Here is a 23,260-nt window from a genome sequence, read left to right on the forward strand (position 1 = left end):
CATGTTTACTCGTTTCTTAATGCCAATTCATTTTCTGAACTTTGCTGGTTGAAAGCAGTTAAATGGCGCACGAGGTCTTCCACCTGTCGATTGATTTGGCAGAACAAAAAGTGAGGACAGAAAGAAAGGTGATGGGTCATTAGATTCTCCTCCTATTTTCCGTTTGCATATTTACATTGATCGGAATGGGCTCCTATGATACATCTAAGATGTCGACAATATATGCACGTCACTTGGATGTGACTTGACCTGCTGGACTGATCCTGGTATAAACCCTTAATAACCATCCTTCCCTGCTACGGCATTATATGCCTGGCCCTGCTTCCCAAAGAAACTCCTCAAATCCCCAGCTAGTAGCTCCGGCACCTCCCACGCCGCAAAATGGCCACCGGCCTCATGTTCACTCGTCTTGACCACATTCCCTACAGACGAGCACCACAAAAGGGGCAACTTGACAATCTCCCCACTGAAATGCGCCACGGCCAGCTTGACACTCTCAGGCACATAACCCGCCATCACCTGCGCCGTGGACAAACCCCCCTCACCCTGCCCCCCATTCTCCGCCTCATAGTAAATCCTCAACGACGCCGCCGGCCCCGCGGCGGAAAAGAAATAAACACTCACCCAGGTGAGAATCTCCTCGTCCGTCCAGGGATAGTCATCCGTCCAGGCGTGCAGTTTGTCGTAGATCCACGCAAGTAGGGCAACGGGGCTGTCGTGCAGCGCGTACCCGAGCGTCTGCGGTCGAGTTGCCTGTTGACGCAGATATGCGTTGCCCTTGGTCATGTAGTCGCGGGTAGTGGAGAGGTAGGCTTTATTCTTGGGTGAGAAGGGGATGGTCAGGAGGGATTGGAGGAAGATGAGGGGGTGTTTCCAGGGATAAGGGGGCGGGACGGGGACGAAGTTGAGGTGGACTGCTTTGATGTGTTGGGGGTAGAATTGGCCCATGACGCGGGCGATCATGCTGCCCCAGTCGCCGGCTTGGATGGCTGTTTTCGTTTGTTAGTTGGTTTTGTTATCGGGGTGAAGATGGTGAAGACTTGCTGTATTCTTCGTAACCTAGAGATGTCATGACGGCGTGCATTGCTTCTGCATATTGGGCTAGACCGAATCCTCTCTAGATGGATCGATGAGTCAATTATTCTGTGATAGTTAATGATAATTGATAAAAAGAGATGATATACCTTCTTAACACCCTGAGAGAAACCAAAGTTGGGCAAAGATGGCACGACCACATCAAAAGCCGGCTGCTTCTCATCTCCAGTAGTGAGGAATGGGATGAGTTTGGATGCCTCTAGAAAACTCCCGGGCCCTATTCTCGTCAATCAATGCGTAATATGGAGTATAATACGGAAAATAAGGTACTCACAGCCATGGATAAAAAGCAAAGGAATAGCACGAGGCGATTGACTCCGATGATGCACAAAGTGAACATCAAGCTGACCAAAGCCAGAGACCGAAACAGGAACGGTAAACTGGGCCAATTGCTCGTTCAGCTGGCGTTCTTTTTTCCGCCAGTCGAAGCCATGACGCCAGAAAGCCGTTAGTCGTTTGATCTCGTCGAGAGGGACGCCCATGTCCCAATGGGCATTGTCGAGTTCATCGGGAAAGGTGGCTGTGGAGAGTTTTTGGTGGAGGGATTGGAGGTGGGAGTCGGGGACTGAGATGGTGTAGGGCGAGGGAGACATTTTTCTACGATAAGGTATATTACTCCGTATGCATAGATGGTTATCAGATTCAGATTCAGATTTAGATATGGATGGAATGTATTCTTATTCTTATTCTTATGGAGTCTACTAGTATATAATTCTGTTGGGATCTCCTCTTGTTGTGATACCTCGGTTGTGCGTGTTCATAAGTGCGTACCATTAGAATACTAATTAGCAATAGGTATTCCATCTACTCTATTACGGTGTACTATTCTGCTTATTAGTTACTGCTTAATAGTGAGGTAATACTGCTGTTACTGTCTGTAATCGTATGCATGTGCTCGTAGTAAGGTAATTCCATATAACCTGCATCATAATAACCATAATCATACCATACAATCATACATTTTCATATCCATGGCACCAGAACCCAGATCTAAATAATGCCCCTGACAGACAGCAGAGATCTACCGTAATCTCATCTCCATCAAACCTTAGCAGCCTTCGTCATCAGCTTCATCACGACCAGCAAAGAGTCCGCAAGCGTCACCGTCTGTCCTGTGCGGGTACACCAGATGGCGTTCTAGATCATTATCTTCATTGTGTGTCGGACTCGGCGGTGTTCCGTGCTCTCTCCAGTCCATCATCTTCATATTATCCATCTCTGTCCATTATCCATTATCCATCTTATGATCATTATTATCACTCCGTCTCAATAATACAGCAGATCTTCAATAATCATCAACATCCTCTCGTTATTATATAATAGGGAATACCTACTACTCCTTCTCGTCCGAACGCAGTTTCAGACCGACGGCGTCTAGACCCAACGATCTGCCAACTGGCCCCAGTTTTTCCCTAATAATAATATTATTATTATTTCCCCTCTTCGCCTTGGATCGTTGGAAATTTGTTCTGTTCGTCTTCACTTGCAGCCATCCGCCATTGGCTCTGCTCTTCTTCCTCTCCTCTCCTCTCCTCTCTCCTCCTCGTCTCCATCTCTTCCTCCCCTCCTCCATCGATCCATCTATCCATCTCCATCTCTTCTGGCTCATCTTTCTTTTCTTTCCCCTCCCTTCTTCTCTCCTCCCTCCCTCCGCCTCCACTTCGACCCCCTCTGTCCCTGTCACTGATCCCTTGCCCGGCAATTCACCCTCTTTTCCTGCTGTGGCTTTCCCGGGATCAGGGGATTCTTTAATCCAGGACAGAGAGTGAAGAAGAACGAAAAGAAGAAAAAAAATAAAAAAGATAAAAAAGAGAGAACTCACGACAAGAAAGAAATAAAGAAAAAGGAAAAAAGAAAAAGAGAACAAAAAAAAAAAAAAAAAGGAAGAGAAAAAGAAAAAAAAAGTATATTGCTATAATTGATCTGAAAATCATCATCGAAATTTCTCTCCATTAAATCCTCGACTTTTTTCTTTCTCTTCTTCTTTCGTTTTTTTCGCCTTCTTTGTTTCTATCCTTTTCTCTCTTGGAATCTGGGGATTGTCCTACCTCAAGGCTGTACGAAGCCGTTGGTTGATCCCGTTCCAGACCGTCTGAATCAAAAGACTCAAGGGACTATACACCAATCTACTCTGCGCGGTCTCATCTTCATAATGACCGTCTAATACTTCTATTTGTCTATCTCGTGCAAAGTGATGTATGTCACCACAGCAGAAAACCTAGCCAAGAATGAAAAGTCGGCTCGACTTTGCTGCTGCAAAGACCTTTTCTTTTGAGAACTACCTCTTCTTTTCTCTTTTTCACCGGGGAATTGATTTTTTGCCTGATTGCTAACAAAGTCGCCGTTGCGTCTTTTGCATCTCCAGATCGAAAGCCATGCTTTGTGTCCTGTTCAAAGTGATCTCTCGCAAATCCACCGTAGTATACTGGCGCCCTCCTATACCTATCCCATAAACCATCCGACATTCCTTGACGGTCTACGTTTGACGATCATCCTCCGCTTCATCGATTTCCCTCCTTTTATTTTTTTCCAATTCATTCCTTCGATCTAGGCTCGATTGCTTTGGGCGCCATGTCCGATTCAGTCGAGCCAGAATGGTCAAATGCCTTCTTGGCCGGTCGCAATCTCTCGTCGCTCCCGTGCAAGTCTCACTACCTCCCCGGGGACACTCCTCCCGTCGCTTTTCCCCACAACAATGCTCCCCTCAATCCGCCCGCCGCCGATCGGGCTCAAAGCCCGGCTATCGAACGCCTTGTCACGCTCAAGCAGGAATTGAGAATTTTGGACTCGGATACGTTCTGGGCCCGGTTACTGGAAAACATCACCTCGATCTGCAATGCACAGTATGGTTTCGTGGCTCGGAGGGTCCTTGATGAGGAGCCCGTGGGTGAAATGGGAGGATGTCGACCCTGTCTATTTGGCACCGCTTTCTATTACAACGATGGCTTCCAGAACGTCGGCATGCATCGAGATCGATATTTCACCGGGGGTAACCCGTTGTCTCACATGGACCACGAGAAACCCTGTCTAGTACCCGAGAACCTTGGATCTTTCACATCGTTTGGGCCGGATAAACTCCCTTTTCCAGCAGAAGGTTATTTGGCTGTTCCGCTCTTTTTGGAAAGCAGATGTCTTGCCTATCTAGGTCTGATGTGGTCCGAGTCCGGCTTGCGCAAACGAAATCTCTCCTGGTCATTTCTGGAAATGATCTTATATTCTCTAGAGGACCTGGTCGTCCAGCGGATTCGTGTGGATGCAAAACGCGCGCTCAAGGCACGACAAAGAAGCGCTTCTATTACTCAGAAAAGTGTTGACGATGCCCATGCCACCCTCCTGCATGGCCTGCCTGAGTTTTCGACGCAACCTTTCCAGCCTTATGCTCGAAGCTTGTCTCACGAGCTTCGGACCCCAATGCAGGGTGTCGTCGGAATGCTCGATGTTATGCACGCCACTGTACGAGAGGCCATCGAAGGCAAGCCTTCGACCAAGACAGGAAATGTCTTTCAGTCTCTCAAAGAAAGCATCGAAATGGTCCAAGATAGTGCACGACGAGCGGTTGAAGCCGCCGACAATGTTGTCCATGCCTACGATCTCAACATGCAAGTTCCGAAAACCCCGCAGGTCGAACGGGAGAACCCTATGCAATCGCCTGTAACCAACTTTGAGACACGTCCGAACATCTTCATCGAAGGAAGCAACATCACAGTGAACCCATACAAACGACGACGTAGTAACCCGGCAGAATGGTCTAGTGGGCCCCCACCGAAACACAAGACCATCCGGGTGTCTTCGCGAAAGGATCTTTCTCCCCGGAGCGAAGAGGTCAAAAATGCCGTCCATGAGAGTGAAAAGATCATCCACGCCACTCCTGCACGCCAAATCGAGGCAGTCATGGCCAATATGGTTGACCCGCGTCCTTCGCTTGCAGTCAGACGCTCGGCCCCTCACCTTCTCCTGGAGGGTATCAACATCAACCTCAAGGGCCCTGCATTAAGATTCACCAAGCTTCGCGACCTACTACGTCTGGTGATCAACGAGTCCCTTCACGTCGGTGGCCGGCCTGACTTTGCAGTTAGTGAAGGCACCGAGCTAGGAGAAAAGATCGAAGTCCGGTCGCGTTCCTCCAATGGACAAGTTCATTCCAAGACAATTAATTGGTCCGTGGATGCTGCGCTGCCGGAGACTCTTCTCGTTGACGACCGGGATCTCGCAAAGCTGATTTCCTGTGTCTTCCTGAATGCAATCAAGTTTACCAACACCGGTACTATCACTGTCTCTGCCACCGTCGGTCGCAAAGCAAACGATGTCCTGGTCTCCGTTCGAGACACTGGCCCGGGAATTCCTGAAGCGTTCTTGCCCAAGCTTTTCAAGCCTTTCGCTCGGGAGGATGCATCAACTACACGAAGTAAAGACGGGCTTGGGCTGGGTCTTTTGGTTGCAAAAGGTCTTGCCAGAAAAATGGGAGGTGATCTCATCTGTGTTCGTTCAAAGACTTCTGGCCCTGACCACGGCTCGGAATTCGAAATCAGAGTACCCGTCAATCAGCCTGACAGCAACAGACCCATCTCTCCTGCTGAGAGAATCCTCACCCCTCCGACTTTCTGCGACCCATCGCGGTTGAGTAGTGCGAGCAACAGCATTCTTGAACCCTCCTTCCTATCACCTTCTACTCGTCTTCAAAACCAACCAATCCAACAACCGTCGCCCAGTCTCACGGATGACTCTACCTCACAGGCATCCACGCCAGCTCGCCCCTTGCCCGGCTCATCCAAGGTCGGTCGATCATCAATCAACGGGCATGCCTATGACAGCAAACTTGGGACTAAGTGTCCGCTCACTTTCCTCGTTGCTGAAGACAACAAGATAAACCGACGGGTGTTGGTGAATATGTTGAAGAAACTCGGCTACCACGACGTCTACGAAGCTTGCAACGGCAAAGAAGCCGTGCAAATAATGGAGGACATTGTGACGTTGCACCGTACAGACATACCGGATGGCGAAGACAGCCCAGATGGCACCCCTGTCCCCGAGCCTCGCAAACACCGCAAGAAGCTAAAACCCGTCGATATTGTCCTGATGGACCTCTGGATGCCAGAGATGGACGGGTACGAGGCTACATCCCGAATCCTGCAGCTAATAGATGAATACCACGGTCAGATTCCCCCTGATCCATCTGGTATCTCACATCGGGGAATCCGACGTCCGTCTCTCACCCCCAACTCAACGGAGATGACGGACGTCGTCCCTTCTCCCCGTCCACTGCCCTCTCCCACTGTCCTTGCCGTTAGCGCAGATGTCACGGACGAAGCGCTCGGACGTGCATCCAAAGTGGGAATTAAGGGCTACATGACCAAGCCGTACAAGCTATCCGACCTTGAACGTCTGATCATTGGATTCTGCGGTGACACAACGGGTCAGACACCCGATCCGATGAATATATCATGAACATCATATACCTTTTTGCCACATCTGCAACGTCTTCTTTTTTTTCCTCCCCCTTCTATCTCTTTCTACTCAAACCCCCTTTTTATCTTATTTTCTTTTTTTCTCTTTTTTTTTCTTTTTGAAAGCCATCTTAATCACATGGAAAAGAAGGCGGGATTTTGCAATTAGATCTATTTTAGTGTCTTTTTGTTCTTTTTTTTTTTATCTTGGTTTTGGTTTTGGTGCTTGATGTACTTATGAGCGATGTGCCGTTGGCTGGGCATATGGCATACTAATAATGATTCATGACTTGGAATTCGAAGTGCCGGGGAAGTATATATATACATGCAAGACACAATGAATAAGGGTGGTTTTTCCTGAGTAATTTATTCTTTTTTTAAGAGTGTTATTATGATGTGGTGTATTTTGTATACCTAGTTGTGTCTCATTGTTTATATATCCGCAACATCATGCGTGACACTTAACATAACCATAATTTAAAAGAACCAACTCTTGATATGCAAAACCTTCCCAAAGTTAAATGGAATAAAAAGTAAAATATACGAGATAGGACAACATGGAAAGAAATAGTCATTACATCCATATCAACATCTATATGACAAAACGCTGAAAACACCACAAAACATGGCACATTGCAGTCTGATTCTCCCAGTCATCCTGCCTGGATATTTCAACCATAAGGTAGCACCTGATCTTTTTCGCCATATTTAGACAAAAAGCCCGAGGTAGTAGGGCCAATTCACGCCATCGACGAAGCCACTCTTAATTTGTATAGCTGCGAAACCAGGTAACGTATTGATTCACGTCAGAAATGACTTAAAAACATATAGAATCCCCATGCAACGTGCGCCGGATATTTTCTCCTTTGTATACTTCTCTCACACCCCGTTTATGTCAGCTTCTGCTTGATGAAGAAAGAACGGAGATGCGACAGCTGCCAGGCGCAAGCGGCGGACAGAACAACGAGTTGCATAATTGTCCAGCGGACAACACGAGAGTTGGTGGCCTCGGATTGATCACGGAATTCGGCTTCGCGTTCCTGAACCACACATCTAGGTCAGTATTTGTCCCTTTCAAATCGATCGAGAGAACAGCTTAACATACCCGCTGGAAGACCTGTTCTCGGCGAATGTCCTGCAACCGTCCGTTAAGGTCCTTGACCTTCTGTACGATATCCTGCATCTTGCCCTTGTCCTCGGTCTCGATCTTGCTGGTCTCTCCAATGGCCATGTCCAAGTTTACCTTGACACCAGCAGGAGGACCACCGAGCCAACCACTGGTAGCGGCGTGTGTGTCGGGAGTAAGGCAGATCTTGTGTTGACCGGCATCAGCGGCGGAGAAGGTGAAGCGTCCAGAGTGGCCATCGCGCTTGGAGACGACGCGGTGGTCATTGTCGAAGATCTCATCGACGGTGATTTTCATGTTCAGATTCGCATCGACCGAGTACCCGCTGGCCTGGGAGTTGATCACTTCGGTGGAGTAGTGTCCTGGTGATTATTGAAATCGTATTAGACAGGCTTATCAAAAGCATTGCAATTGCATCTGAATCAGTGATAACGCACCAACCACCAGGGTGTCCTTAGGGAGTTCCTCGAAGAAGCATTTTGTTTGTTGGCCGTCCATGTAGAAGTAGAGAGCGTTGGCGGGAATAGCGAGGGTGAAGAAGGCAAACACGGCCAGGGCAGACGAGAGCCATGATGCCGAAGATCTGGAAGGAGCCATGACGATGGTGGTCTTCTTCTTCTGCGGTCCTGGCTGGGGGTCAATCAACGGAGTGGTCCTTCTGGTGATGTTGACAATGCGGCCATAGGGGCGTGTGGTTTGGGAAGATCTGGCACCAACGGAGCGCCGAACCTCCAGGTCTTGGCGCGAATCGCCGGGTCCTTGGACAGATTCGTCCGTCCGTCATTCTTCTCTTTCACATCCGCTCTGCATCTCCTACTGTGCCTTTTCATTTCGATAACTTCATATTTCGCCCTATCTGGTTGCTACTAATACCCGACAAATCTTGCGTCTACCTTTTTTCTAAACTGGTGGCCGATTTTTGGCCCCGGAATTCGCCATCATGGCCGCCGCAGACGTTCGCGACATGCTGGATTTGCCCGCGGAGGGGCAACAACCCAGACCTCACAAGAAGCAAAAGGTGGTGGAAAAAAGACCAGGTTCGTTAGGTCGAGCTTATCGCTCTCTGATTTCTTTATGAAACTGGAACAATGAAAGATGAGTGGTGTCTAATTCATCTATAGAGGGTATCACCCGTGAACTTTACGCGCTCCTGGGTGAAAGAGCGCCCCCGATCGCCATCAACGAAAATCGATACAAGGGGCGACCAAAATGGATGAGCAAGTTGAGGGTTCGACCATGGTATGTTCGGAAGCGTTGATTCGGTTTCTATGCGAAAGATAGCGGAGAGTTCGACTTGAATGTCAGGAAATGAATTTCTAACTCAGGGTTATCACAGGCAAATGTCGCCGTTTACAAATGATGCTCGACCGGACGGCCTGGTATTGCGACACTGGCAGAGACAGAATGAGCCCAGCAAGTTACCAGCCCTGGAAGGACCGGAGATGGACGTGGACGAGAAGAACGAGGAGGGAGCGCCAAAACCACCCGAGCAAGAATATTCATTCGCCAAGTACAACATCAAGGCCAAGGTGCCCAAAAGATACACGGATGAAGAATACAACCGACATTTGAAGAGTGACGACTGGTCGCGGCAGGAGACGGACTACCTCATGGATATTGTTGAGGAGTACGATTTAAGATGGGTCGTTATCGCCGATCGCTACGATTACCAGCCCCAAGCCTTGGACGCAGAAGCGAATGCCAGCGCCCTCGTACCCGCAAAACGATACCGAACGATGGAACAGATGAAGGCCCGTTATTACTTTGTTTCCGCATCCATGCTTGCCCTCGAACACCCTCCCTCCGAGATGTCCGAAGCCGAATTTGACCTGCATGAGAAGATGATGAAATTCGACCCAGACCGGGAGCGGGCCCGGAAAGAGCTTGCGGCTCTACAACTAAACCGTACAGCGGATGAAGTGCGCGAAGAAGGAATCTTGCTGGAAGAACTCAAACGCATCACGGCCAACGAACAGAACTTCATCAGCGAACGCAGAGAATTGTATTCCAGGCTCGAGGTACCGATCAGCGTGGGCAACACCGCCATGTACCAGTCTAGCCAGGGCTTGTCCCAGTTGCTTCAAACGCTTCTCCAGGCCGACAAAAGCAAAAAGAGACGGTCCTTGGTTGGTCCCGAAGGAGCTGCCCCTAGCCCAGCAGGACAAACGCCAGCTTCGAGCGCCCCGACCAATGCCCGCGAAAGTCGAGCAGACACCCCAAGCACTACACCAGCGGCACTCTCCAACAAGAAAGCAGCAGCTGCCGCAGCTGCCGCGACCAAAGATACCCCGCCTGCGGCCAAGACCCTTACACCGGCCGAAGAAGCCAGATATGGCGTGCAGCATCACGAGCGCCTGGCCCCTAGTGTTCAGTTCCGCAGTGATCGTGCCCAGAAGTTGACACAAGCCAAGTCGAACGTGCAATCACAGAAGCTGGCTGCTGCCCTCGCTGAACTGGAGATTCCGCCTCGACTGGTCATGCCCACAGAACGCGTCTGCAAGGACTTTGAGAAGCTGATACACTCGGTGAACTTGCTGCTTGATGCCCGGAAGGTGTCGGAGAAGGTCGAAAGTGAGATCCGTGTCCTTGAAGCCGCCAGAGAAGAAAGGCAACGCAAGGCCGGCGAAGTAGGGGGGAAAGAGAAGCCTGAAGTGAAGACAGAAACAGATGACAATCCGGTACCACCATCCGGTGAGCCATCTGATACCGCTGTTCACCCGACAGATGCCGCCTCCGTTGTAGAACCCACGGCGGAAGGCCAAGCTGGACCAGCAGCTGAAGTGGGTGACAAGGCCGGCACTGAAGGAGACGCTGCTGCTGCATCCGCTGAGGCAGCCCAAGATCAAGGCGGATCGGCCTTAAATAAACGCTCAGCGAGTGTTCTGAGCAATTCTAGTGATAAGAGTTCCAAGCGGCAAAGAAGGTAGAGGCGATACTACCTCTCCTTGCTTGAGTTTTTGTCTTGTTTCAATATACCTTTGTACGAATATATGAACATGCCTTTTTTACAACTGGACTGCACTTATGCATTGTCACTACCCTATAATCAATTTTGGCCCACTATGAATAGTCCTGTACGTCCTTTTGGTTTATTGAAACCCGCCCCCAGATGCAGCTATGAAAATCCTAGCCCTGGCTGTTGCAGCTCATACGACTGAACGCAGGAACCATGACCTTTAGTATAATATAATAGCCGTACCTTTCCATCCACTAGTTGGAGTGCTACGGCTCAATGTTTCCCTTGCCCTGATCTCGCAGCATGACAATACTTGGTGCTCAGGACTCTTCCGTCGTGGATTTCTTACTCCCGGTCCGAAAGAATTTCCAGACAGTCCTGGTACAAACTGGCCCAATCATCAGTAGTAATATCCGAACCGGCTTGTTCAGAATACCTTGGGAGATCGGGATCAAAATCGAGACCAGCGTCCATGTCAGGTATTGGGGCTGTGAAATCAGTTGGAATATATTCACCATCCCTTGGACGTCCTGTTGTTGAACGATGATTTGAATGGCGGCCTCTGCCCGAAAATTCATGCGGAAACAAATGGTCAAGGTCAATGATTTCATCCTCGCGATCAAGGTGAGAATCTCGAACAGTTCTATGCCTCTTGACTTTGAACTTGGCATTGGGTTTGTTTATCAGATCCAGAGAGGGGCAGCGGTACCCATTTTCAACACGATATCGAATCTCTCGGGCTTCTGCCTCCAAAGCACCCTCGAGTCCAGTCGTATTCGGCTCCTGTGCTCGCGGACTTTCTGATCGGGGTATTTCGGTATATTTTCTCAAAAAGCCTCCCTTGCTTTCTACACCAGCGAGCTCGTTGTCATGTGGGCTTCTGCCCCCCTCCGAGACTTTACTCAAATCAAGCTTAGAGTCATGGCCATCGGTGGCACATGTTAGACTTTTCGCATCCTTTCGACCTGCAAGTCTCGCCCATAAAGAAGAGTTTTCAGAATCAACATCAGTCGAGCCCTTGGTATTTGTCGCCCTTCGACATGCAGTAGCACTAGATAGATTACGGAGACTTATACGGTCAATGATGTTTGGTATGCCATTGACAGATCCAGGGGCTTCTGTTAATGTCGACGAGGCCCTGCTATTGTTTCTTGGAGACACTTTGCGGACTATGTTTTCAATCGTTAGTCTATTTGAAGTGATATCTCTCTTGCGGTTCTGAGGCGAGTTAGACCCCATTGGACTCCCCTCTTCACTCTCTGATATCAAGGTATAGCCGTAGCCAAGACGTCGTCCTCCGGACATCCATCCTATACTGACTTTTCGAGGGGTGACTAGGTCTTCGGGCTTTTCGCCACGAACAAATGTACCAACCGAGGCATTTGACCGATCCAGATCAAAATGCTCTGTGAATTTGCTTTTCTTGCCAGCAACACTGTGGACCGCGCTTGGAAACCTTCTTTCTGGTTTTAGAGAGCCATGGTCTATTGTATCAAGACTTTGTGCTTGGTGATCGCCGGATGCAGCAGAAGAAAGACTTGCCATCCGTGAATAGAATGAAGATGGGTTTTTACTGTGGCATACCAGGGGTAGGTCGAACTTCAGCGCCCCTTTACCCGGGGTCAATGACCTTTGTGAGTTCTGACAGCCATAGTTGTGGTATTGATCTGACACGCCTTGTGAAGTGTATTCAGCTCTCTGTCCGCTCTCGTCGAGCGATTGGTTCTGGGATAGAACGCGGGGGGAAATAGAGGGAGATGCTAGCATCTTGGATATGTTCATATCGGTAAGATGGACTGAGCGAACTTCTGATGATGGTTCTCGAGTGGTTTGTTTTCGTCTTTTTGTAACCACAAGCTGTGATGCACTTCGCCCCAATGAACCCGAGTACCTTTCTGGTATCAGGTTGTCTTGACAAGCCAAGCTCACGCGGCTAACAGGCGTTGAATGTTGGTCATTAATCTCTTGGGAGACATCAATGAGTTCTGGAGGGTTCGATACCGCAACACCAATCCTTGTGCTATTCTCATCCTGCTTTGATTTGGAGAAAGCTGCGGGTGGTTCTACCTTTTGTCTATAGACGGGACTGTCTGACTGATTTGCAACCATTGGCATGGTGTTTTCCATGCCCACAATACGTGAATCAGATGCGGTTTGCAGTGCCGACGGGCTCCAGCGCTCATGACCCAGGAAATCAAATGCAATTTGCGATCTGTTGATATCTCCATACTCTGAATGTGGCTCATTTCCCGTGGATTCATGAAAGGGTTTGCCCAACCAGTCTAGCTCTTCAACGGAGCATGTGCGCCCAAGAGGTGACGCATCTCGCCTGATAGGCGCTGTTGTCAAAAGAGATCGCTTGGTTTGCTTTGGGGTAGGGATAGACTGCGCATCGCTATCATACCCTCGCTCGCTCATCAGGCTGCTGCCAAAATCGTTGGAGGCGATTGGACCGGGGATGCCTTTAAAAGACCTGGATGAGAATGAGAAGAGGGATGTCCCTGTCTGCCTGTCGGATCTTCTTATTGGGTGCAATCCTTTGATGTCTCGAGAAAGGCGCCTGCGTAGTCTATTAGATAATCCTCCAGAGGACTCTCTTTCTGTCTCGCGGGTTGCATTTTCTGCTGTTGAGGATCTCCCTGGGGATGTCAGAGGACAATCCTTATTACAAGAAATAACGGGATGCTAGGGGATGATTGTTCTTATCACCTTCTGGAAGGTCATCTGAAGATGACAGCGAGTCCGTCTGATCTAACTGGTACGTCCGTGCAAAGTCGGTGGGAGATGCGGATTTTCGGGACTCCCTGAAACGACGACAAAACAGGAAACCCATTGGGAATTAAATGAGAACTATTGGTATTATAGGCCGATGAATGCATCCCGAGATGGACATTTGCATGGGGAATGCATCCTGAGTCGGATTGCAGCAAACCCTCGGCAGGCTATTCATGTTGCAGGAAGGAGCAGTCTTGACGGCCTTGACTTGAATAAGGAAGCAGCATCAAACATGGCAATGGTCTGCTTGGAGTCTACCTACAGGTAGGGTTTGGCATCCCAATGGCATTGTCATCTTTGTTAATTGGGTTGTTTCATCCCACGCCAATAGTCGATCCATATCAGGATGACTCCTGTCATGTGTAACCTATGTGATCGGTATCATGGCGTCTATCTAGTCCATACTGTGAGAAGCTGAGCTGCACGCTGACATCTTTTCTCAGCCTGTGTCACCGGTTGGTGCTGTTCCTACGCAGCTTGCAGACATGAACTCGTCCATCACAGCACATCTGTATCACCACATCCTCTCATCGCAGACATGAAAATACCTGCTCGTCCTCGACCAGACCTCCTAGTCGCCGATCCCGGAGAGCGCAGCGGTGGGGCACGGCGGCCAATCACAGCCGCCCCAGCGAAATCTCGCCAGCTCCAAATCACGCCATTTGGCAGGATCTGCTGGCTGTCACCGTATTACGGCGTACTATTGTATTTGCCCGCGCAGCCCTCAACATACATTGTATTTCCAGTACACGCGGTGCCCCTCCATCAGGTGGGATTTTCCAGCCCCTTTCAGTTAGCGCCGTTGTCGTCCCGCTTCCCCTCCATTCATTCTTATTCTTCCTCTTCCCTCCTCTTCGCTCTCTTCTTCTTCTTTTTTTCTTCTCCATCCTCCTCCCCTTTTCTTCCTTTCTTCCTTTTATCCTTTGTTAGCAAGAAATTGCTAGAAGGGAATTATCTTTGTGTGATTGATTTTATCAACCATTCTCCCTCTTCGTGTTAAACCCCGCTTTTTCTCCTCCTTTCACACATATACAACCGTCAGGATGGTTCAATCGTATGCATTTCCCTCCCACTATCAGTTGTCGAATATCAAGTTGCTGACAGGTTGCTAGCGCTGTCTTGGGTTTCCCCCGTATGGGAAAGCTCCGTGACCTCAAGAAGGCCACTGAAGCTTACTGGGGAGGAAAGATCTCTCGCGATGACCTTCTCGCTGAGGGTAAGAGACTCCGTCTCGAGCACTGGAAGATCCAGAAGGATGCCGGTGTCGATGTCATCCCCAGCAACGACTTTGCTTTCTACGACCAGGTCCTTGACCACATCCAGACCTTCGGTGTATGTATTTCTTTTATAGAGATTCATTTTATAAACGCTAATATCTGGTCTCTGAATAGGTTATCCCCGAGAGATACAGCAAGTATGGTCTCCACCCCGTTGACGAATACTTCGCCATGGGCCGTGGTCTCCAGAAGCCCGCCCAGGATGGCCAGGCTGCCATCGATGTTCCTAGCTTGGTACGTTTCTTGTATCGATAAACAAACAAACAAAGGACCCATATTTTCTAACAATCAATTACAGGAGATGGTTAAGTGGTTTGACTCTAACTACCACTACGTCAAGCCTACCCTCCAGGACGACCAGGTCTTTAAGCTGGCCGACCAGCCCAAGGCTGTTGTTGAGTTCCTCGAGGCCAAGGAGGCTGGCATCGTCACTCGCCCCGTTGTCTTGGGTCCCGTTTCTTTCTTGACCCTCGCCAAGGCCGACCGTGGTCAGACCGTCGACCCCATCACCAAGCTTGACAAGCTCCTCCCCTTGTACGTTGAGCTTCTTGCCAAGCTCAAGGAGGCTGGTGCTCAGGATGTTCAAATCGATGAGCCCGTCCTCGTCTTCGACCTTCCCGCCAAGTCCAAGGAGGCTTTCAAGCCCGCCTACGAGACCCTGGGTGCCCTCGGTGACAAGGCCCCCCGCATTACCCTTGCCACCTACTTCGGTGACATCGTCCACAACATTGATGTCCTCTCTTCCCTTCAGAGCCTCCACGCTATCCACGTGGACCTTGTCCGCAACCCTGAGCAACTCGAGACCGTCATCGGTGCTCTCGGCCCCAACCAGGTCCTCTCCACTGGTGTCGTTGACGGCCGTAACATCTGGAAGACCAACTTCAAGGCCGCCATTGAGAAGGTCGAGCTGGCCATCCAGAAGCTGGGCAAGGACAGAGTCATCGTCTCTACCTCTAGCTCTCTCCTCCACGTTCCCCACACTCTCGCTAGCGAGAAGACTCTCGATGCTGAGATCCGTGACTGGTTCAGCTTTGCTGTCGAGAAGACCGCTGAAGTTGTTGTGATCGCCAAGGCTGTCACTGAGGGCCCTGCTGCTGTCCGTGAGGAGCTCGAGGCCAACGCCAAGTCCGTTCAGTCCCGTGCTTCCTCCAAGCGCACCAACGACCCCGAGGTCAAGGCCAGACAGGCTGCTGTCACTGAGGCCATGCACAACCGCCAGTCTGAGTTCCCTGCTCGTATCGCTGAGCAGAGCAAGAGCATCAACCTTCCTCGCTTCCCCACCACCACCATTGGATCTTTCCCCCAGACCAAGGAGATCCGTATCCAGCGTAACAAGTTCACCAAGGGTGAGATCACCCCTAAGCAGTACGAGGAGTTCATTGAGAAGGAGATCCGTGAGGTTGTCAAGATCCAGGAGGAGCTCGACCTCGATGTTCTCGTCCACGGTGAGCCTGAGCGTAACGACATGGTTCAGTACTTCGGTGAGAGACTCACTGGTTACGTCTTCACCACCCACGCTTGGGTCCAGAGTTACGGATCTCGTTGCGTGCGTCCTCCCATCATTGTCGGTGACGTCTCTCGTCCCGCTCCCATGACCGTCAAGGAGTCCAAGTACGCCGTCTCGGTCTCCAGCAAGCCCATGAAGGGTATGCTTACTGGTCCCATCACCTGTCTCCGCTGGTCTTTCCCCCGTGACGACGTCCACCAGTCCGTCCAGGCCCAGCAGCTAGCTCTTGCCCTCCGTGACGAGGTTGTTGACCTCGAGGCCGCCGGTATCAAGGTCATCCAGGTTGACGAGCCTGCCCTCCGTGAGGGTCTCCCTCTCCGCTCCGGAGTCGAGCGTGACAACTACCTCTCTTGGGCTGTCAAGGCTTTCAAGCTGTCCACCGCAGGTGTTACCGATGGCACTCAGATCCACTCTCACTTCTGCTACTCTGAGTTCCAGGACTTCTTCCACGCCATTGCCGCTTTGGATGCCGATGTTCTGAGCATTGAGAACAGCAAGTCTGACGCCAAGCTCCTCAAGGTCTTCATTGACGAGGCCTACCCCCGCCACATTGGTCCCGGTGTCTACGACATCCACTCTCCTCGTGTCCCCAGCGAGCAGGAGATCAAGGACCGTGTCGAGGAGATGCTCCAGTACCTCCGCCCCGAGCAGCTCTGGATCAACCCCGACTGTGGTCTGAAGACCCGCCAGTGGCCCGAGACCAAGGCTGCTCTGGCCAACTTGGTCAGCGCTGCCAAGCACTTCCGTCAGAAGTACGCCCAATAAATTAATAACAATTTAAACCCATGATGGGGGCGACATTCAACCAGTCGCCTCAGAAACGAATTGTGGAGTTTCGTTTTATGATGAGTTACGATGATGATACCAAAAGTTCAACATAAGGGTTGGGGGTTTTAGATAACAAAATTTGCGGGTAAAGGAGTTCAACATTTACGATTTCAACATCGGCATTCAGCCAACATCAGTTCAGCGAGCAGCGGTTTCCTGGCCGTGTTTGTTTTTATAAGTTTCTTTTGTTTTGGGAACAGGAAGCATGAGCGCTTGATGTGGGTTGTTGCCGGTGGTTTTTCATAATTTCAACAATGTGTTTTATCACACTTTTTGAGGGTACCAACATATCTCTCAATCTAATTCAATGAGGGCATTTGCCTTGAAACAATATCTTCTTCCATCTATAAATGTAAACTGTAGTCTCCATGTCTTTGGACTAACGTTTCCTGGGAGTACTTATTTGATCAAATTCGTCCCATTGACACTTGCCTGACCAACCAAGTAGATCTCCGCATGTAGATACAGTTTGGAGCTCAAGATAAGGTATGATCCAACAACGCCCGAAACTTACTATGTATGCAACAGGCACTTATCTAAAGCCCAGCAGTGTACCAAAAAGTAGCTTAAAAGTCCCCAAAATTGACCATAAATGATGTTGTAAATCACAACCAAGAACACCACGGAACAGCCGCACCTCTTCCACCGACAGCTTTCTCTCCGAATCTCTCCACGTACCACTTCCGACCCCAACGAGCATTAGGCAACATAGTAGAAATCTCATTGACAAGAAACAACAAGCCGGGTAGAGACAGAGGCACATTGAATTTCTCCGCCAAGACAGCGGCAGGAACAAGCCAGGGTGCAAGTCTGAATGGAGGAGTTGAGTAGGAAGGCGAGGAGGAAATGGCAGATGGAAGACGGGCTGGAAAGATTGCTGTGCCAACGAGAATGAAACCGAGCCATTCGATCCATTCAAAAGCGTAGTTTGGGTAAAGGATGGACCGGAAAACGCCCTGGCAAGGAGGAATGACGTAGACTTTGAAGTATTTGTTCGTGGACTGGCCATTGTTGCTGTCGTTTTTGTTCTGGTCGAGATCCTCCTTGGCCGCTCGTCTATCGGCTTCTTCGCGACGAAGACGGAATAGAGTTCGATCAGAGTATATGTTGCCAATCATGCCAGTGAAAAAGAGGACCAGACCCAAGTATGGGAGGTACCCCGATCCCGACCCTCCCTGGGGAGATGATGGGATGCCCCCGTCCGTCTTGTATCCAATGGTAGAAACGTTGTACCCGACCACCCACGACGCAATACAGGAGGAGTTAACCCAGTTGAAGATAACCGCCGCAAACACGACAAGAGCATGGATAGGCGACATACTCGGCGCAGCGAACAGAGGCGAGATGACAGCTCGATTGGCATAGTGGATGACATACAGAGACCCGACCAGCTTATTGATGAGCGGGAGAGATGCAATGTCGAGCGTCTGTGGCAGTTTCCAGAGCACGAAGAGGAAGTTAATCGGTGCCACCAACTCCATGATGACCCAGCCAACACGACCAGGAAAGTTCAAACAGGAGTTCATGGATTTCTTGCCGGCAGGGTAGAAAGAGAGAAGCCATTGAATAAGGGTAAACTGGTTGATGTGTGTTAGCTATGTATCTATGAAGCTTTTTTTGTGTAATTTGAGACTTACAACTGGGAAGTACTGGAAGCCATTGAGAAGAACGGCGTACGCTTCTGGTGTAGGAGGGAAGAAGTCAACCAGGGGTGGTAGAGATTCCACGCAGGACGAGATGATAGAGCCCATGTTTTCAGCTTATGGTTTCGAATAGTAAGTTAATACTATCCAAATATCCAGTGAAAATGAGTAGGCAGTCGGAAATTGTTTGTCTGCAGACTGCAGAGCTACTTGGGGACCATGCAGGTATCCTTGTAAGAAGTCGGTTACGTCAATTCTGAGCTTTCAACGAGGGTGCTGAATCAACCGGGGTCGAATAAAAGAGCTGTACAAGATGGGTCCTTCCATATAAGAACTGGATCCTGAGATGAGTGAAAAGAAAAAGAAAGAATCTGGAGATTTTGTGTAGCTGCTGTTGTCCCAAAAGAGCAAGAGCGTGATGTCACGGGACTATCGGATCCCCACATGATCTGCGTTGTTCTGCAGTGAATGGAGGCTATTCCAAGAGCACGATACTACTACAGATATGAACTCGAGCTACAGAGTATTAATTAAATGGTCAGATATTATAAGCATATGTTGATTCTTGGCTCATGGTAAATGTCGCTCATGATATTCTGATGTGTGGGTTAATAACAGCAAATAAAAGAAAGCCCACCCCAATCCAAACAAACGTATATGAATAATCCCAGGCATATTGTCTTAAGCAAACCATATCTATCATAAATAACAGCTAGCATTATGTGCATGAAGAATGATGATCATGAAGAAGTATCCATCTTCTCGCCCTGTTCCGCTGCTGCTGCCTGTCTCCGCTCTGTTATTCTTTGTGCCTTGAATGCTTCGATCTTGGCCTTGAGTTCGGTATCTAAGTGAAGAAGGATGGTTAGTTTTCAATCTGAGTGAATATAATCGGGACCAAAGGTGAATGCTTACCAGGCTTCACATCTTCCATCTTGAGTGGAACTCGGTTGAATGGGTCATGAGGATCACTCAGGAGGTGGGAACGCAGAGTCGAGCGATCAATAGACATTCTGGAGTTGGGCAGGATGACAGGGTCTTCCATCAATGTGTAGATCAAAGGATCTAAAGAGAAAATTGTTAGTCAACTCACGCACGAAGAGAATTAATCTTCGAAACATACCCAAGAACTCGTCCGGAACCTCTCCAAGGTCCTCCTCCGCTTGCTCATCAACCGCCCGAGCCTCCATGACCTTCTTCTGTAGAATCTCCCACCTCCTCAGATCTTCTGGAGATTTGAGGCTGAATTTACGCAGGATCTCTGCGGCCTTTTCAAAGTTGACCGGCTTGTAAGACCGACCATCCCGTGCAACGGCAAAGATAAAGTTTTCCTTGTTCCTCAAGTTGAGGTACACGTCCACAATTTCACTTAGCAAAGCCCGTGGGTTGAATCCGTAGTCACGCAGGTTTTCCACGCGCAGGTTGCTGCTTCTCGGGCCCACCATAGCGTCCAAGTTGTAGTCCAACATGTCTGCCAATCGCTGGACGATTTCCGGCATTGTGAATGAATCTGCCAGCGCATCGGTGAAGAGCTTAAGCATTGCGACGGTCTCATTCGTCAGCTGCATGTAGGACTTGGCATTCCGCTGAGCGGAAGCAAGTTGCTCCTCTCTTTCCTGACGCATGGTAGGGTCCATCGTGCTGCCACTTTGATTCAACTCCACCTGAGTGTTGTGAATGGTCTTGAATGCACCAAAGGATTCATCGAGCACGAAGGTCACGTCGTTGAGCAGTAGGTTGACGAATCGCACGAAGAAGTCCAGGTTCTGGTTGGCCTGGTTGGAAAGCTTGTCACGGTAGAGAGTGTTGGGCCAGATGCACTTGACAATTTGGAAAATCTCAAAACGGATGTTGAACTTGTCAAAGAACTGAGTGTGGGTACCTGTGTGTTCAGCCTCGATGTAGAATTTCATAAGTGCATGCAACAGGTGATCATTGGCAAAGGGCATGGAGTTCAGAAGATCCACGAGGACACCCCGAGCGCCGCCGGGGCGCGGCCATGTTCCTCGGAATAGGATAGACACCAGTCCAGCCTTCAAGTATGGGTTCTTGATGTAAGCCGAACTCTCCAAGAACGTCAGGCAAAGCATGACCAGTTCATCACCCTGCGTAGCGGTGATGATCTGAGGCATACACCACATGATGAATTTGAAGTTGCTGACAACATCTTCCACAAAGTATTCGGGAAGGCACTTGAAGACTTCCGGCTGCTCCTGTGGCAGAGGCAGCTTGACCGGTTGCTTGGGGAAGTTGCCGCCTGACACAAGTCTTAAGAGCCAGACGATAACGTATCTCATGAACAGCATAGAACGGGCCTGCCACTGGTCGTCAAACAAGACACCCTGGAGACTGTACTTCAGAGCCAGGCCCAAATCCAACTTGTCCTTGTACTTCTTGAGGGCTTGTTCAAACACCCGGAGTTGCATCGGGTTGTTTATCCATTTGTGCCGCTCGTTTTCAAATTTGACGATGGTGGACTCCATGTGTCGGAGGTCCTTTTCAAGTTGATCCAATTTCGAGGTCAACGATTCACTTCCATAGTGATGGGCGGCAACCGTCAAGAAAAAGATCTCGGTGATGAAGTTAGAGGTGCCTTCTGCTTTCTGAGAATAGAAAGCATCAGAAGCATGTTGATCGGCGTTGATCTTGGTCTCGTCCTTCATGTCCACACGAGGGTTCCGGTGGAGATATCCGGCATCGATTCTATCAATCTAAAAGAAAATTAGACAAAACGACACAGGCACCTGATAGGGTTTCCAAATTTACCTTAGTGAAAGATGCATCCATGAACGGCTCGCAGAGCTGGTCCATGCATGTAGTGAGGTTGAACATGAATCCATCAGACGATACTGTGTTGGGGTCCACCTGCATTGCCCTTCGCTTGTGATTGATGTTCAACGCCGTGGCAAACCAGTCCAGGACTCTATCTCTTGCATCCTTCGATGCTCGAATCAAGTGGTTGATTACATCAAGAATATCCGCGCTGAGCATCTGCTGCATCATCCGAAGAGATCGCTGGGCATTAAGAATATACCCTTGGTCTCTTGTCTTGGGGCTCGAGAAGTATGACATGGTCACATTCCCTTGGAGAGGAGACAAGCGAAACCACGGTCCCAAGAGCGTGCGCTTCTCAAACAGTGCTGGGTCCCGAGACGCATTGAAAATGGATGACTCTGTAATCGCGGCGGCAATAACCGCGTGACGGACAAGATTCCGCAAGGCCTAAGGGGATATTAATTGGCATAGGGCTCCCGTGGCAAGATGGCATTTCACATACCGTCACATAGGGCTTGTAGTCATCATTGATGTTCATTTCAGCAAGCTCTTGGCTCAATTCTTCAACCGCGGCGATGAAAGCGGGCTTGATGCTCTCGTCCTCATCAAACCTTTTGACAGCTTCGCTGATGAACTCGAAATCAACACCCCTATCCTCCTCAGGGTCCAAGAGTAGGTAAGGCTTCAGCGGCGACTGCTCAGACGGCTCGAGTCTAATGAGCATTAGAATCATCAATCAGTATCCCATCACCCCAGCCAATGAAAGAGACAAAACCCACCCAAACATATCCGGCATTGTGATAGCAAACATGCAATAACTCGTGCACAGGCGCCGGGCCTCGCAGATAACTTGGAACTTGGGGTCATTGTCGCTTGCACGGCGGAAACCTTTGTACAGCCGGGAAATCCTCTTCCAGCATGGTAGTAAGTAATCCAAAGGCTTCTGCTGGTGAACATTGGAAGCAGCTTCCAAAAGAGCCTGGTCCAGCACCGAGGTCTCGATCCGCAACTGTCGGCCTTCGTCTTCAAGTTCACTCTTCAAACCAGATAGATAGATCAACCGTTGTCCGTGGATATCCCTCTGTCGATCTTCCCTCAGGGTAAGTTTGAAAACAGCGCTCAGAGTACGGTCCTCAAAGGACTCGATACTCTCCTCTGCCCTCGGTGTCGCGGAGACCGGCGTTCCAGATTGTGATCGATCCGGGGCTGGACTGGCAGTCCTAACGGGTGTGATTTTGATCCGTTTTCCTTCCGACTGCTGCAACTCGGGCCTCGGCGATGGTGCAGCAGAACTTGGTGCGCTGTTGTCTCGACTAGCCTGTGGTCGTGGGCTGTCTGTACTCTGCGAAGGTGTTGTGGGTCGCTGGGCGGAGGCTGATTCTGCACTTCCCTCGACGGGCGAAGACGGGGATGGATTTCCAAGCTTTGCGAGGCGCTTGTTGCGGATCTAAAAGATGGGGTATTCAGGATTAGTTCCTGGATACTGGGAGATTTCTTTCTAGCGACAGCGCCTGCGGCGTTGGGGGACACAACTGACCTTGTCCGCGTCGGAAAGAGTATCTGACATCTTTCAACGATAAGGATATGGCGACGCACAGAGAGCTTTTGTAGCGGGGCAAGGAATGCGGAGAGAAGACCGGCTAGAAAAACGTAGAAAAAAGCTAAAAGACCGTCTCCCAGAGATGTCAGGCCACCGTCGTAAAACCCAGGAAAGAAAGAAAGAAAGATCAAGAAACGAGGAGGAATGATTGCTGGCAATCACTCATGCTGGCGGCATTCGGTCATGGTCGCTGAGATTCGCCCGCATATTAACTAAGCGCCGCCTTCATTTCTC

At 49.7% G+C, this 23,260-nt stretch overlaps 7 protein-coding genes across 7 annotated transcripts; 3 read left to right on the top strand and 4 right to left on the bottom strand.

Annotated features, from left to right (window-relative positions):
- Positions 1–69: 69 nt before the first annotated feature.
- On the bottom strand, positions 70–1,753 carry ASPWEDRAFT_56316 (epoxide hydrolase). Its single transcript, XM_040838283.1, has 4 exons — positions 1,370–1,753; positions 1,185–1,312; positions 1,045–1,117; positions 70–989 (listed from the first exon to the last, which is right to left on the bottom strand). The coding sequence occupies exons 1-4, from the start codon at positions 1,686–1,688 to the stop codon at positions 277–279; spliced, it is 1,233 nt and encodes a 410-aa protein (XP_040694791.1). The 5' UTR covers positions 1,689–1,753; the 3' UTR covers positions 70–276.
- A 1,454-nt stretch (positions 1,754–3,207) lies between these two features.
- On the top strand, positions 3,208–6,655 carry ASPWEDRAFT_34607 (hybrid sensor histidine kinase/response regulator). The gene has a single exon (XM_040834045.1). It carries the CDS (start codon positions 3,667–3,669, stop codon positions 6,538–6,540), a length of 2,874 nt encoding a protein of 957 aa, XP_040694792.1. The 5' UTR covers positions 3,208–3,666; the 3' UTR covers positions 6,541–6,655.
- A 774-nt stretch (positions 6,656–7,429) lies between these two features.
- ASPWEDRAFT_167149 (emp24/gp25L/p24 family protein) lies at positions 7,430–8,495 on the bottom strand (the record flags this gene model as incomplete). The annotated part of the gene is made up of 4 exons (XM_040830113.1): positions 7,430–7,579; positions 7,645–8,027; positions 8,103–8,423; positions 8,483–8,495. 4 exons carry the CDS (start codon positions 8,493–8,495, stop codon positions 7,430–7,432), a joined length of 867 nt encoding a protein of 288 aa, XP_040694793.1.
- A 110-nt stretch (positions 8,496–8,605) lies between these two features.
- Positions 8,606–10,592, top strand: ASPWEDRAFT_167150 (SANT/Myb-like DNA-binding domain-containing protein; the record flags this gene model as incomplete). The annotated part of the gene is made up of 3 exons (XM_040830114.1): positions 8,606–8,702; positions 8,787–8,904; positions 9,002–10,592. 3 exons carry the CDS (start codon positions 8,606–8,608, stop codon positions 10,590–10,592), a joined length of 1,806 nt encoding a protein of 601 aa, XP_040694794.1.
- A 3,938-nt stretch (positions 10,593–14,530) lies between these two features.
- ASPWEDRAFT_23230 (5-methyltetrahydropteroyltriglutamate--homocysteine S-methyltransferase) lies at positions 14,531–16,945 on the top strand (the record flags this gene model as incomplete). The annotated part of the gene is made up of 3 exons (XM_040832451.1): positions 14,531–14,728; positions 14,788–14,907; positions 14,972–16,945. 3 exons carry the CDS (start codon positions 14,531–14,533, stop codon positions 16,943–16,945), a joined length of 2,292 nt encoding a protein of 763 aa, XP_040694795.1.
- A 668-nt stretch (positions 16,946–17,613) lies between these two features.
- ASPWEDRAFT_23231 (3-oxo-5-alpha-steroid 4-dehydrogenase family protein) lies at positions 17,614–18,759 on the bottom strand (the record flags this gene model as incomplete). Its single annotated transcript, XM_040832452.1, has 2 exons — positions 17,614–18,585; positions 18,646–18,759. 2 exons carry the CDS (start codon positions 18,757–18,759, stop codon positions 17,614–17,616), a joined length of 1,086 nt encoding a protein of 361 aa, XP_040694796.1.
- Positions 18,760–19,208: 449 nt separating this feature from the next.
- On the bottom strand, positions 19,209–23,154 carry ASPWEDRAFT_34613 (ubiquitin-ubiquitin ligase UFD2). Its single transcript, XM_040834046.1, has 7 exons — positions 22,964–23,154; positions 22,206–22,873; positions 21,929–22,139; positions 21,418–21,873; positions 19,775–21,362; positions 19,567–19,716; positions 19,209–19,498 (listed from the first exon to the last, which is right to left on the bottom strand). Exons 1-7 carry the CDS (start codon positions 22,991–22,993, stop codon positions 19,392–19,394), a joined length of 3,210 nt encoding a protein of 1,069 aa, XP_040694797.1. The 5' UTR covers positions 22,994–23,154; the 3' UTR covers positions 19,209–19,391.
- Between the last annotated feature and the right edge of the window lie 106 nt (positions 23,155–23,260).

This window comes from Aspergillus wentii (genome assembly GCF_001890725.1).
Source record: "Aspergillus wentii DTO 134E9 unplaced genomic scaffold ASPWEscaffold_1, whole genome shotgun sequence".
Lineage (NCBI taxonomy): Eukaryota > Fungi > Ascomycota > Eurotiomycetes > Eurotiales > Aspergillaceae > Aspergillus > Aspergillus wentii.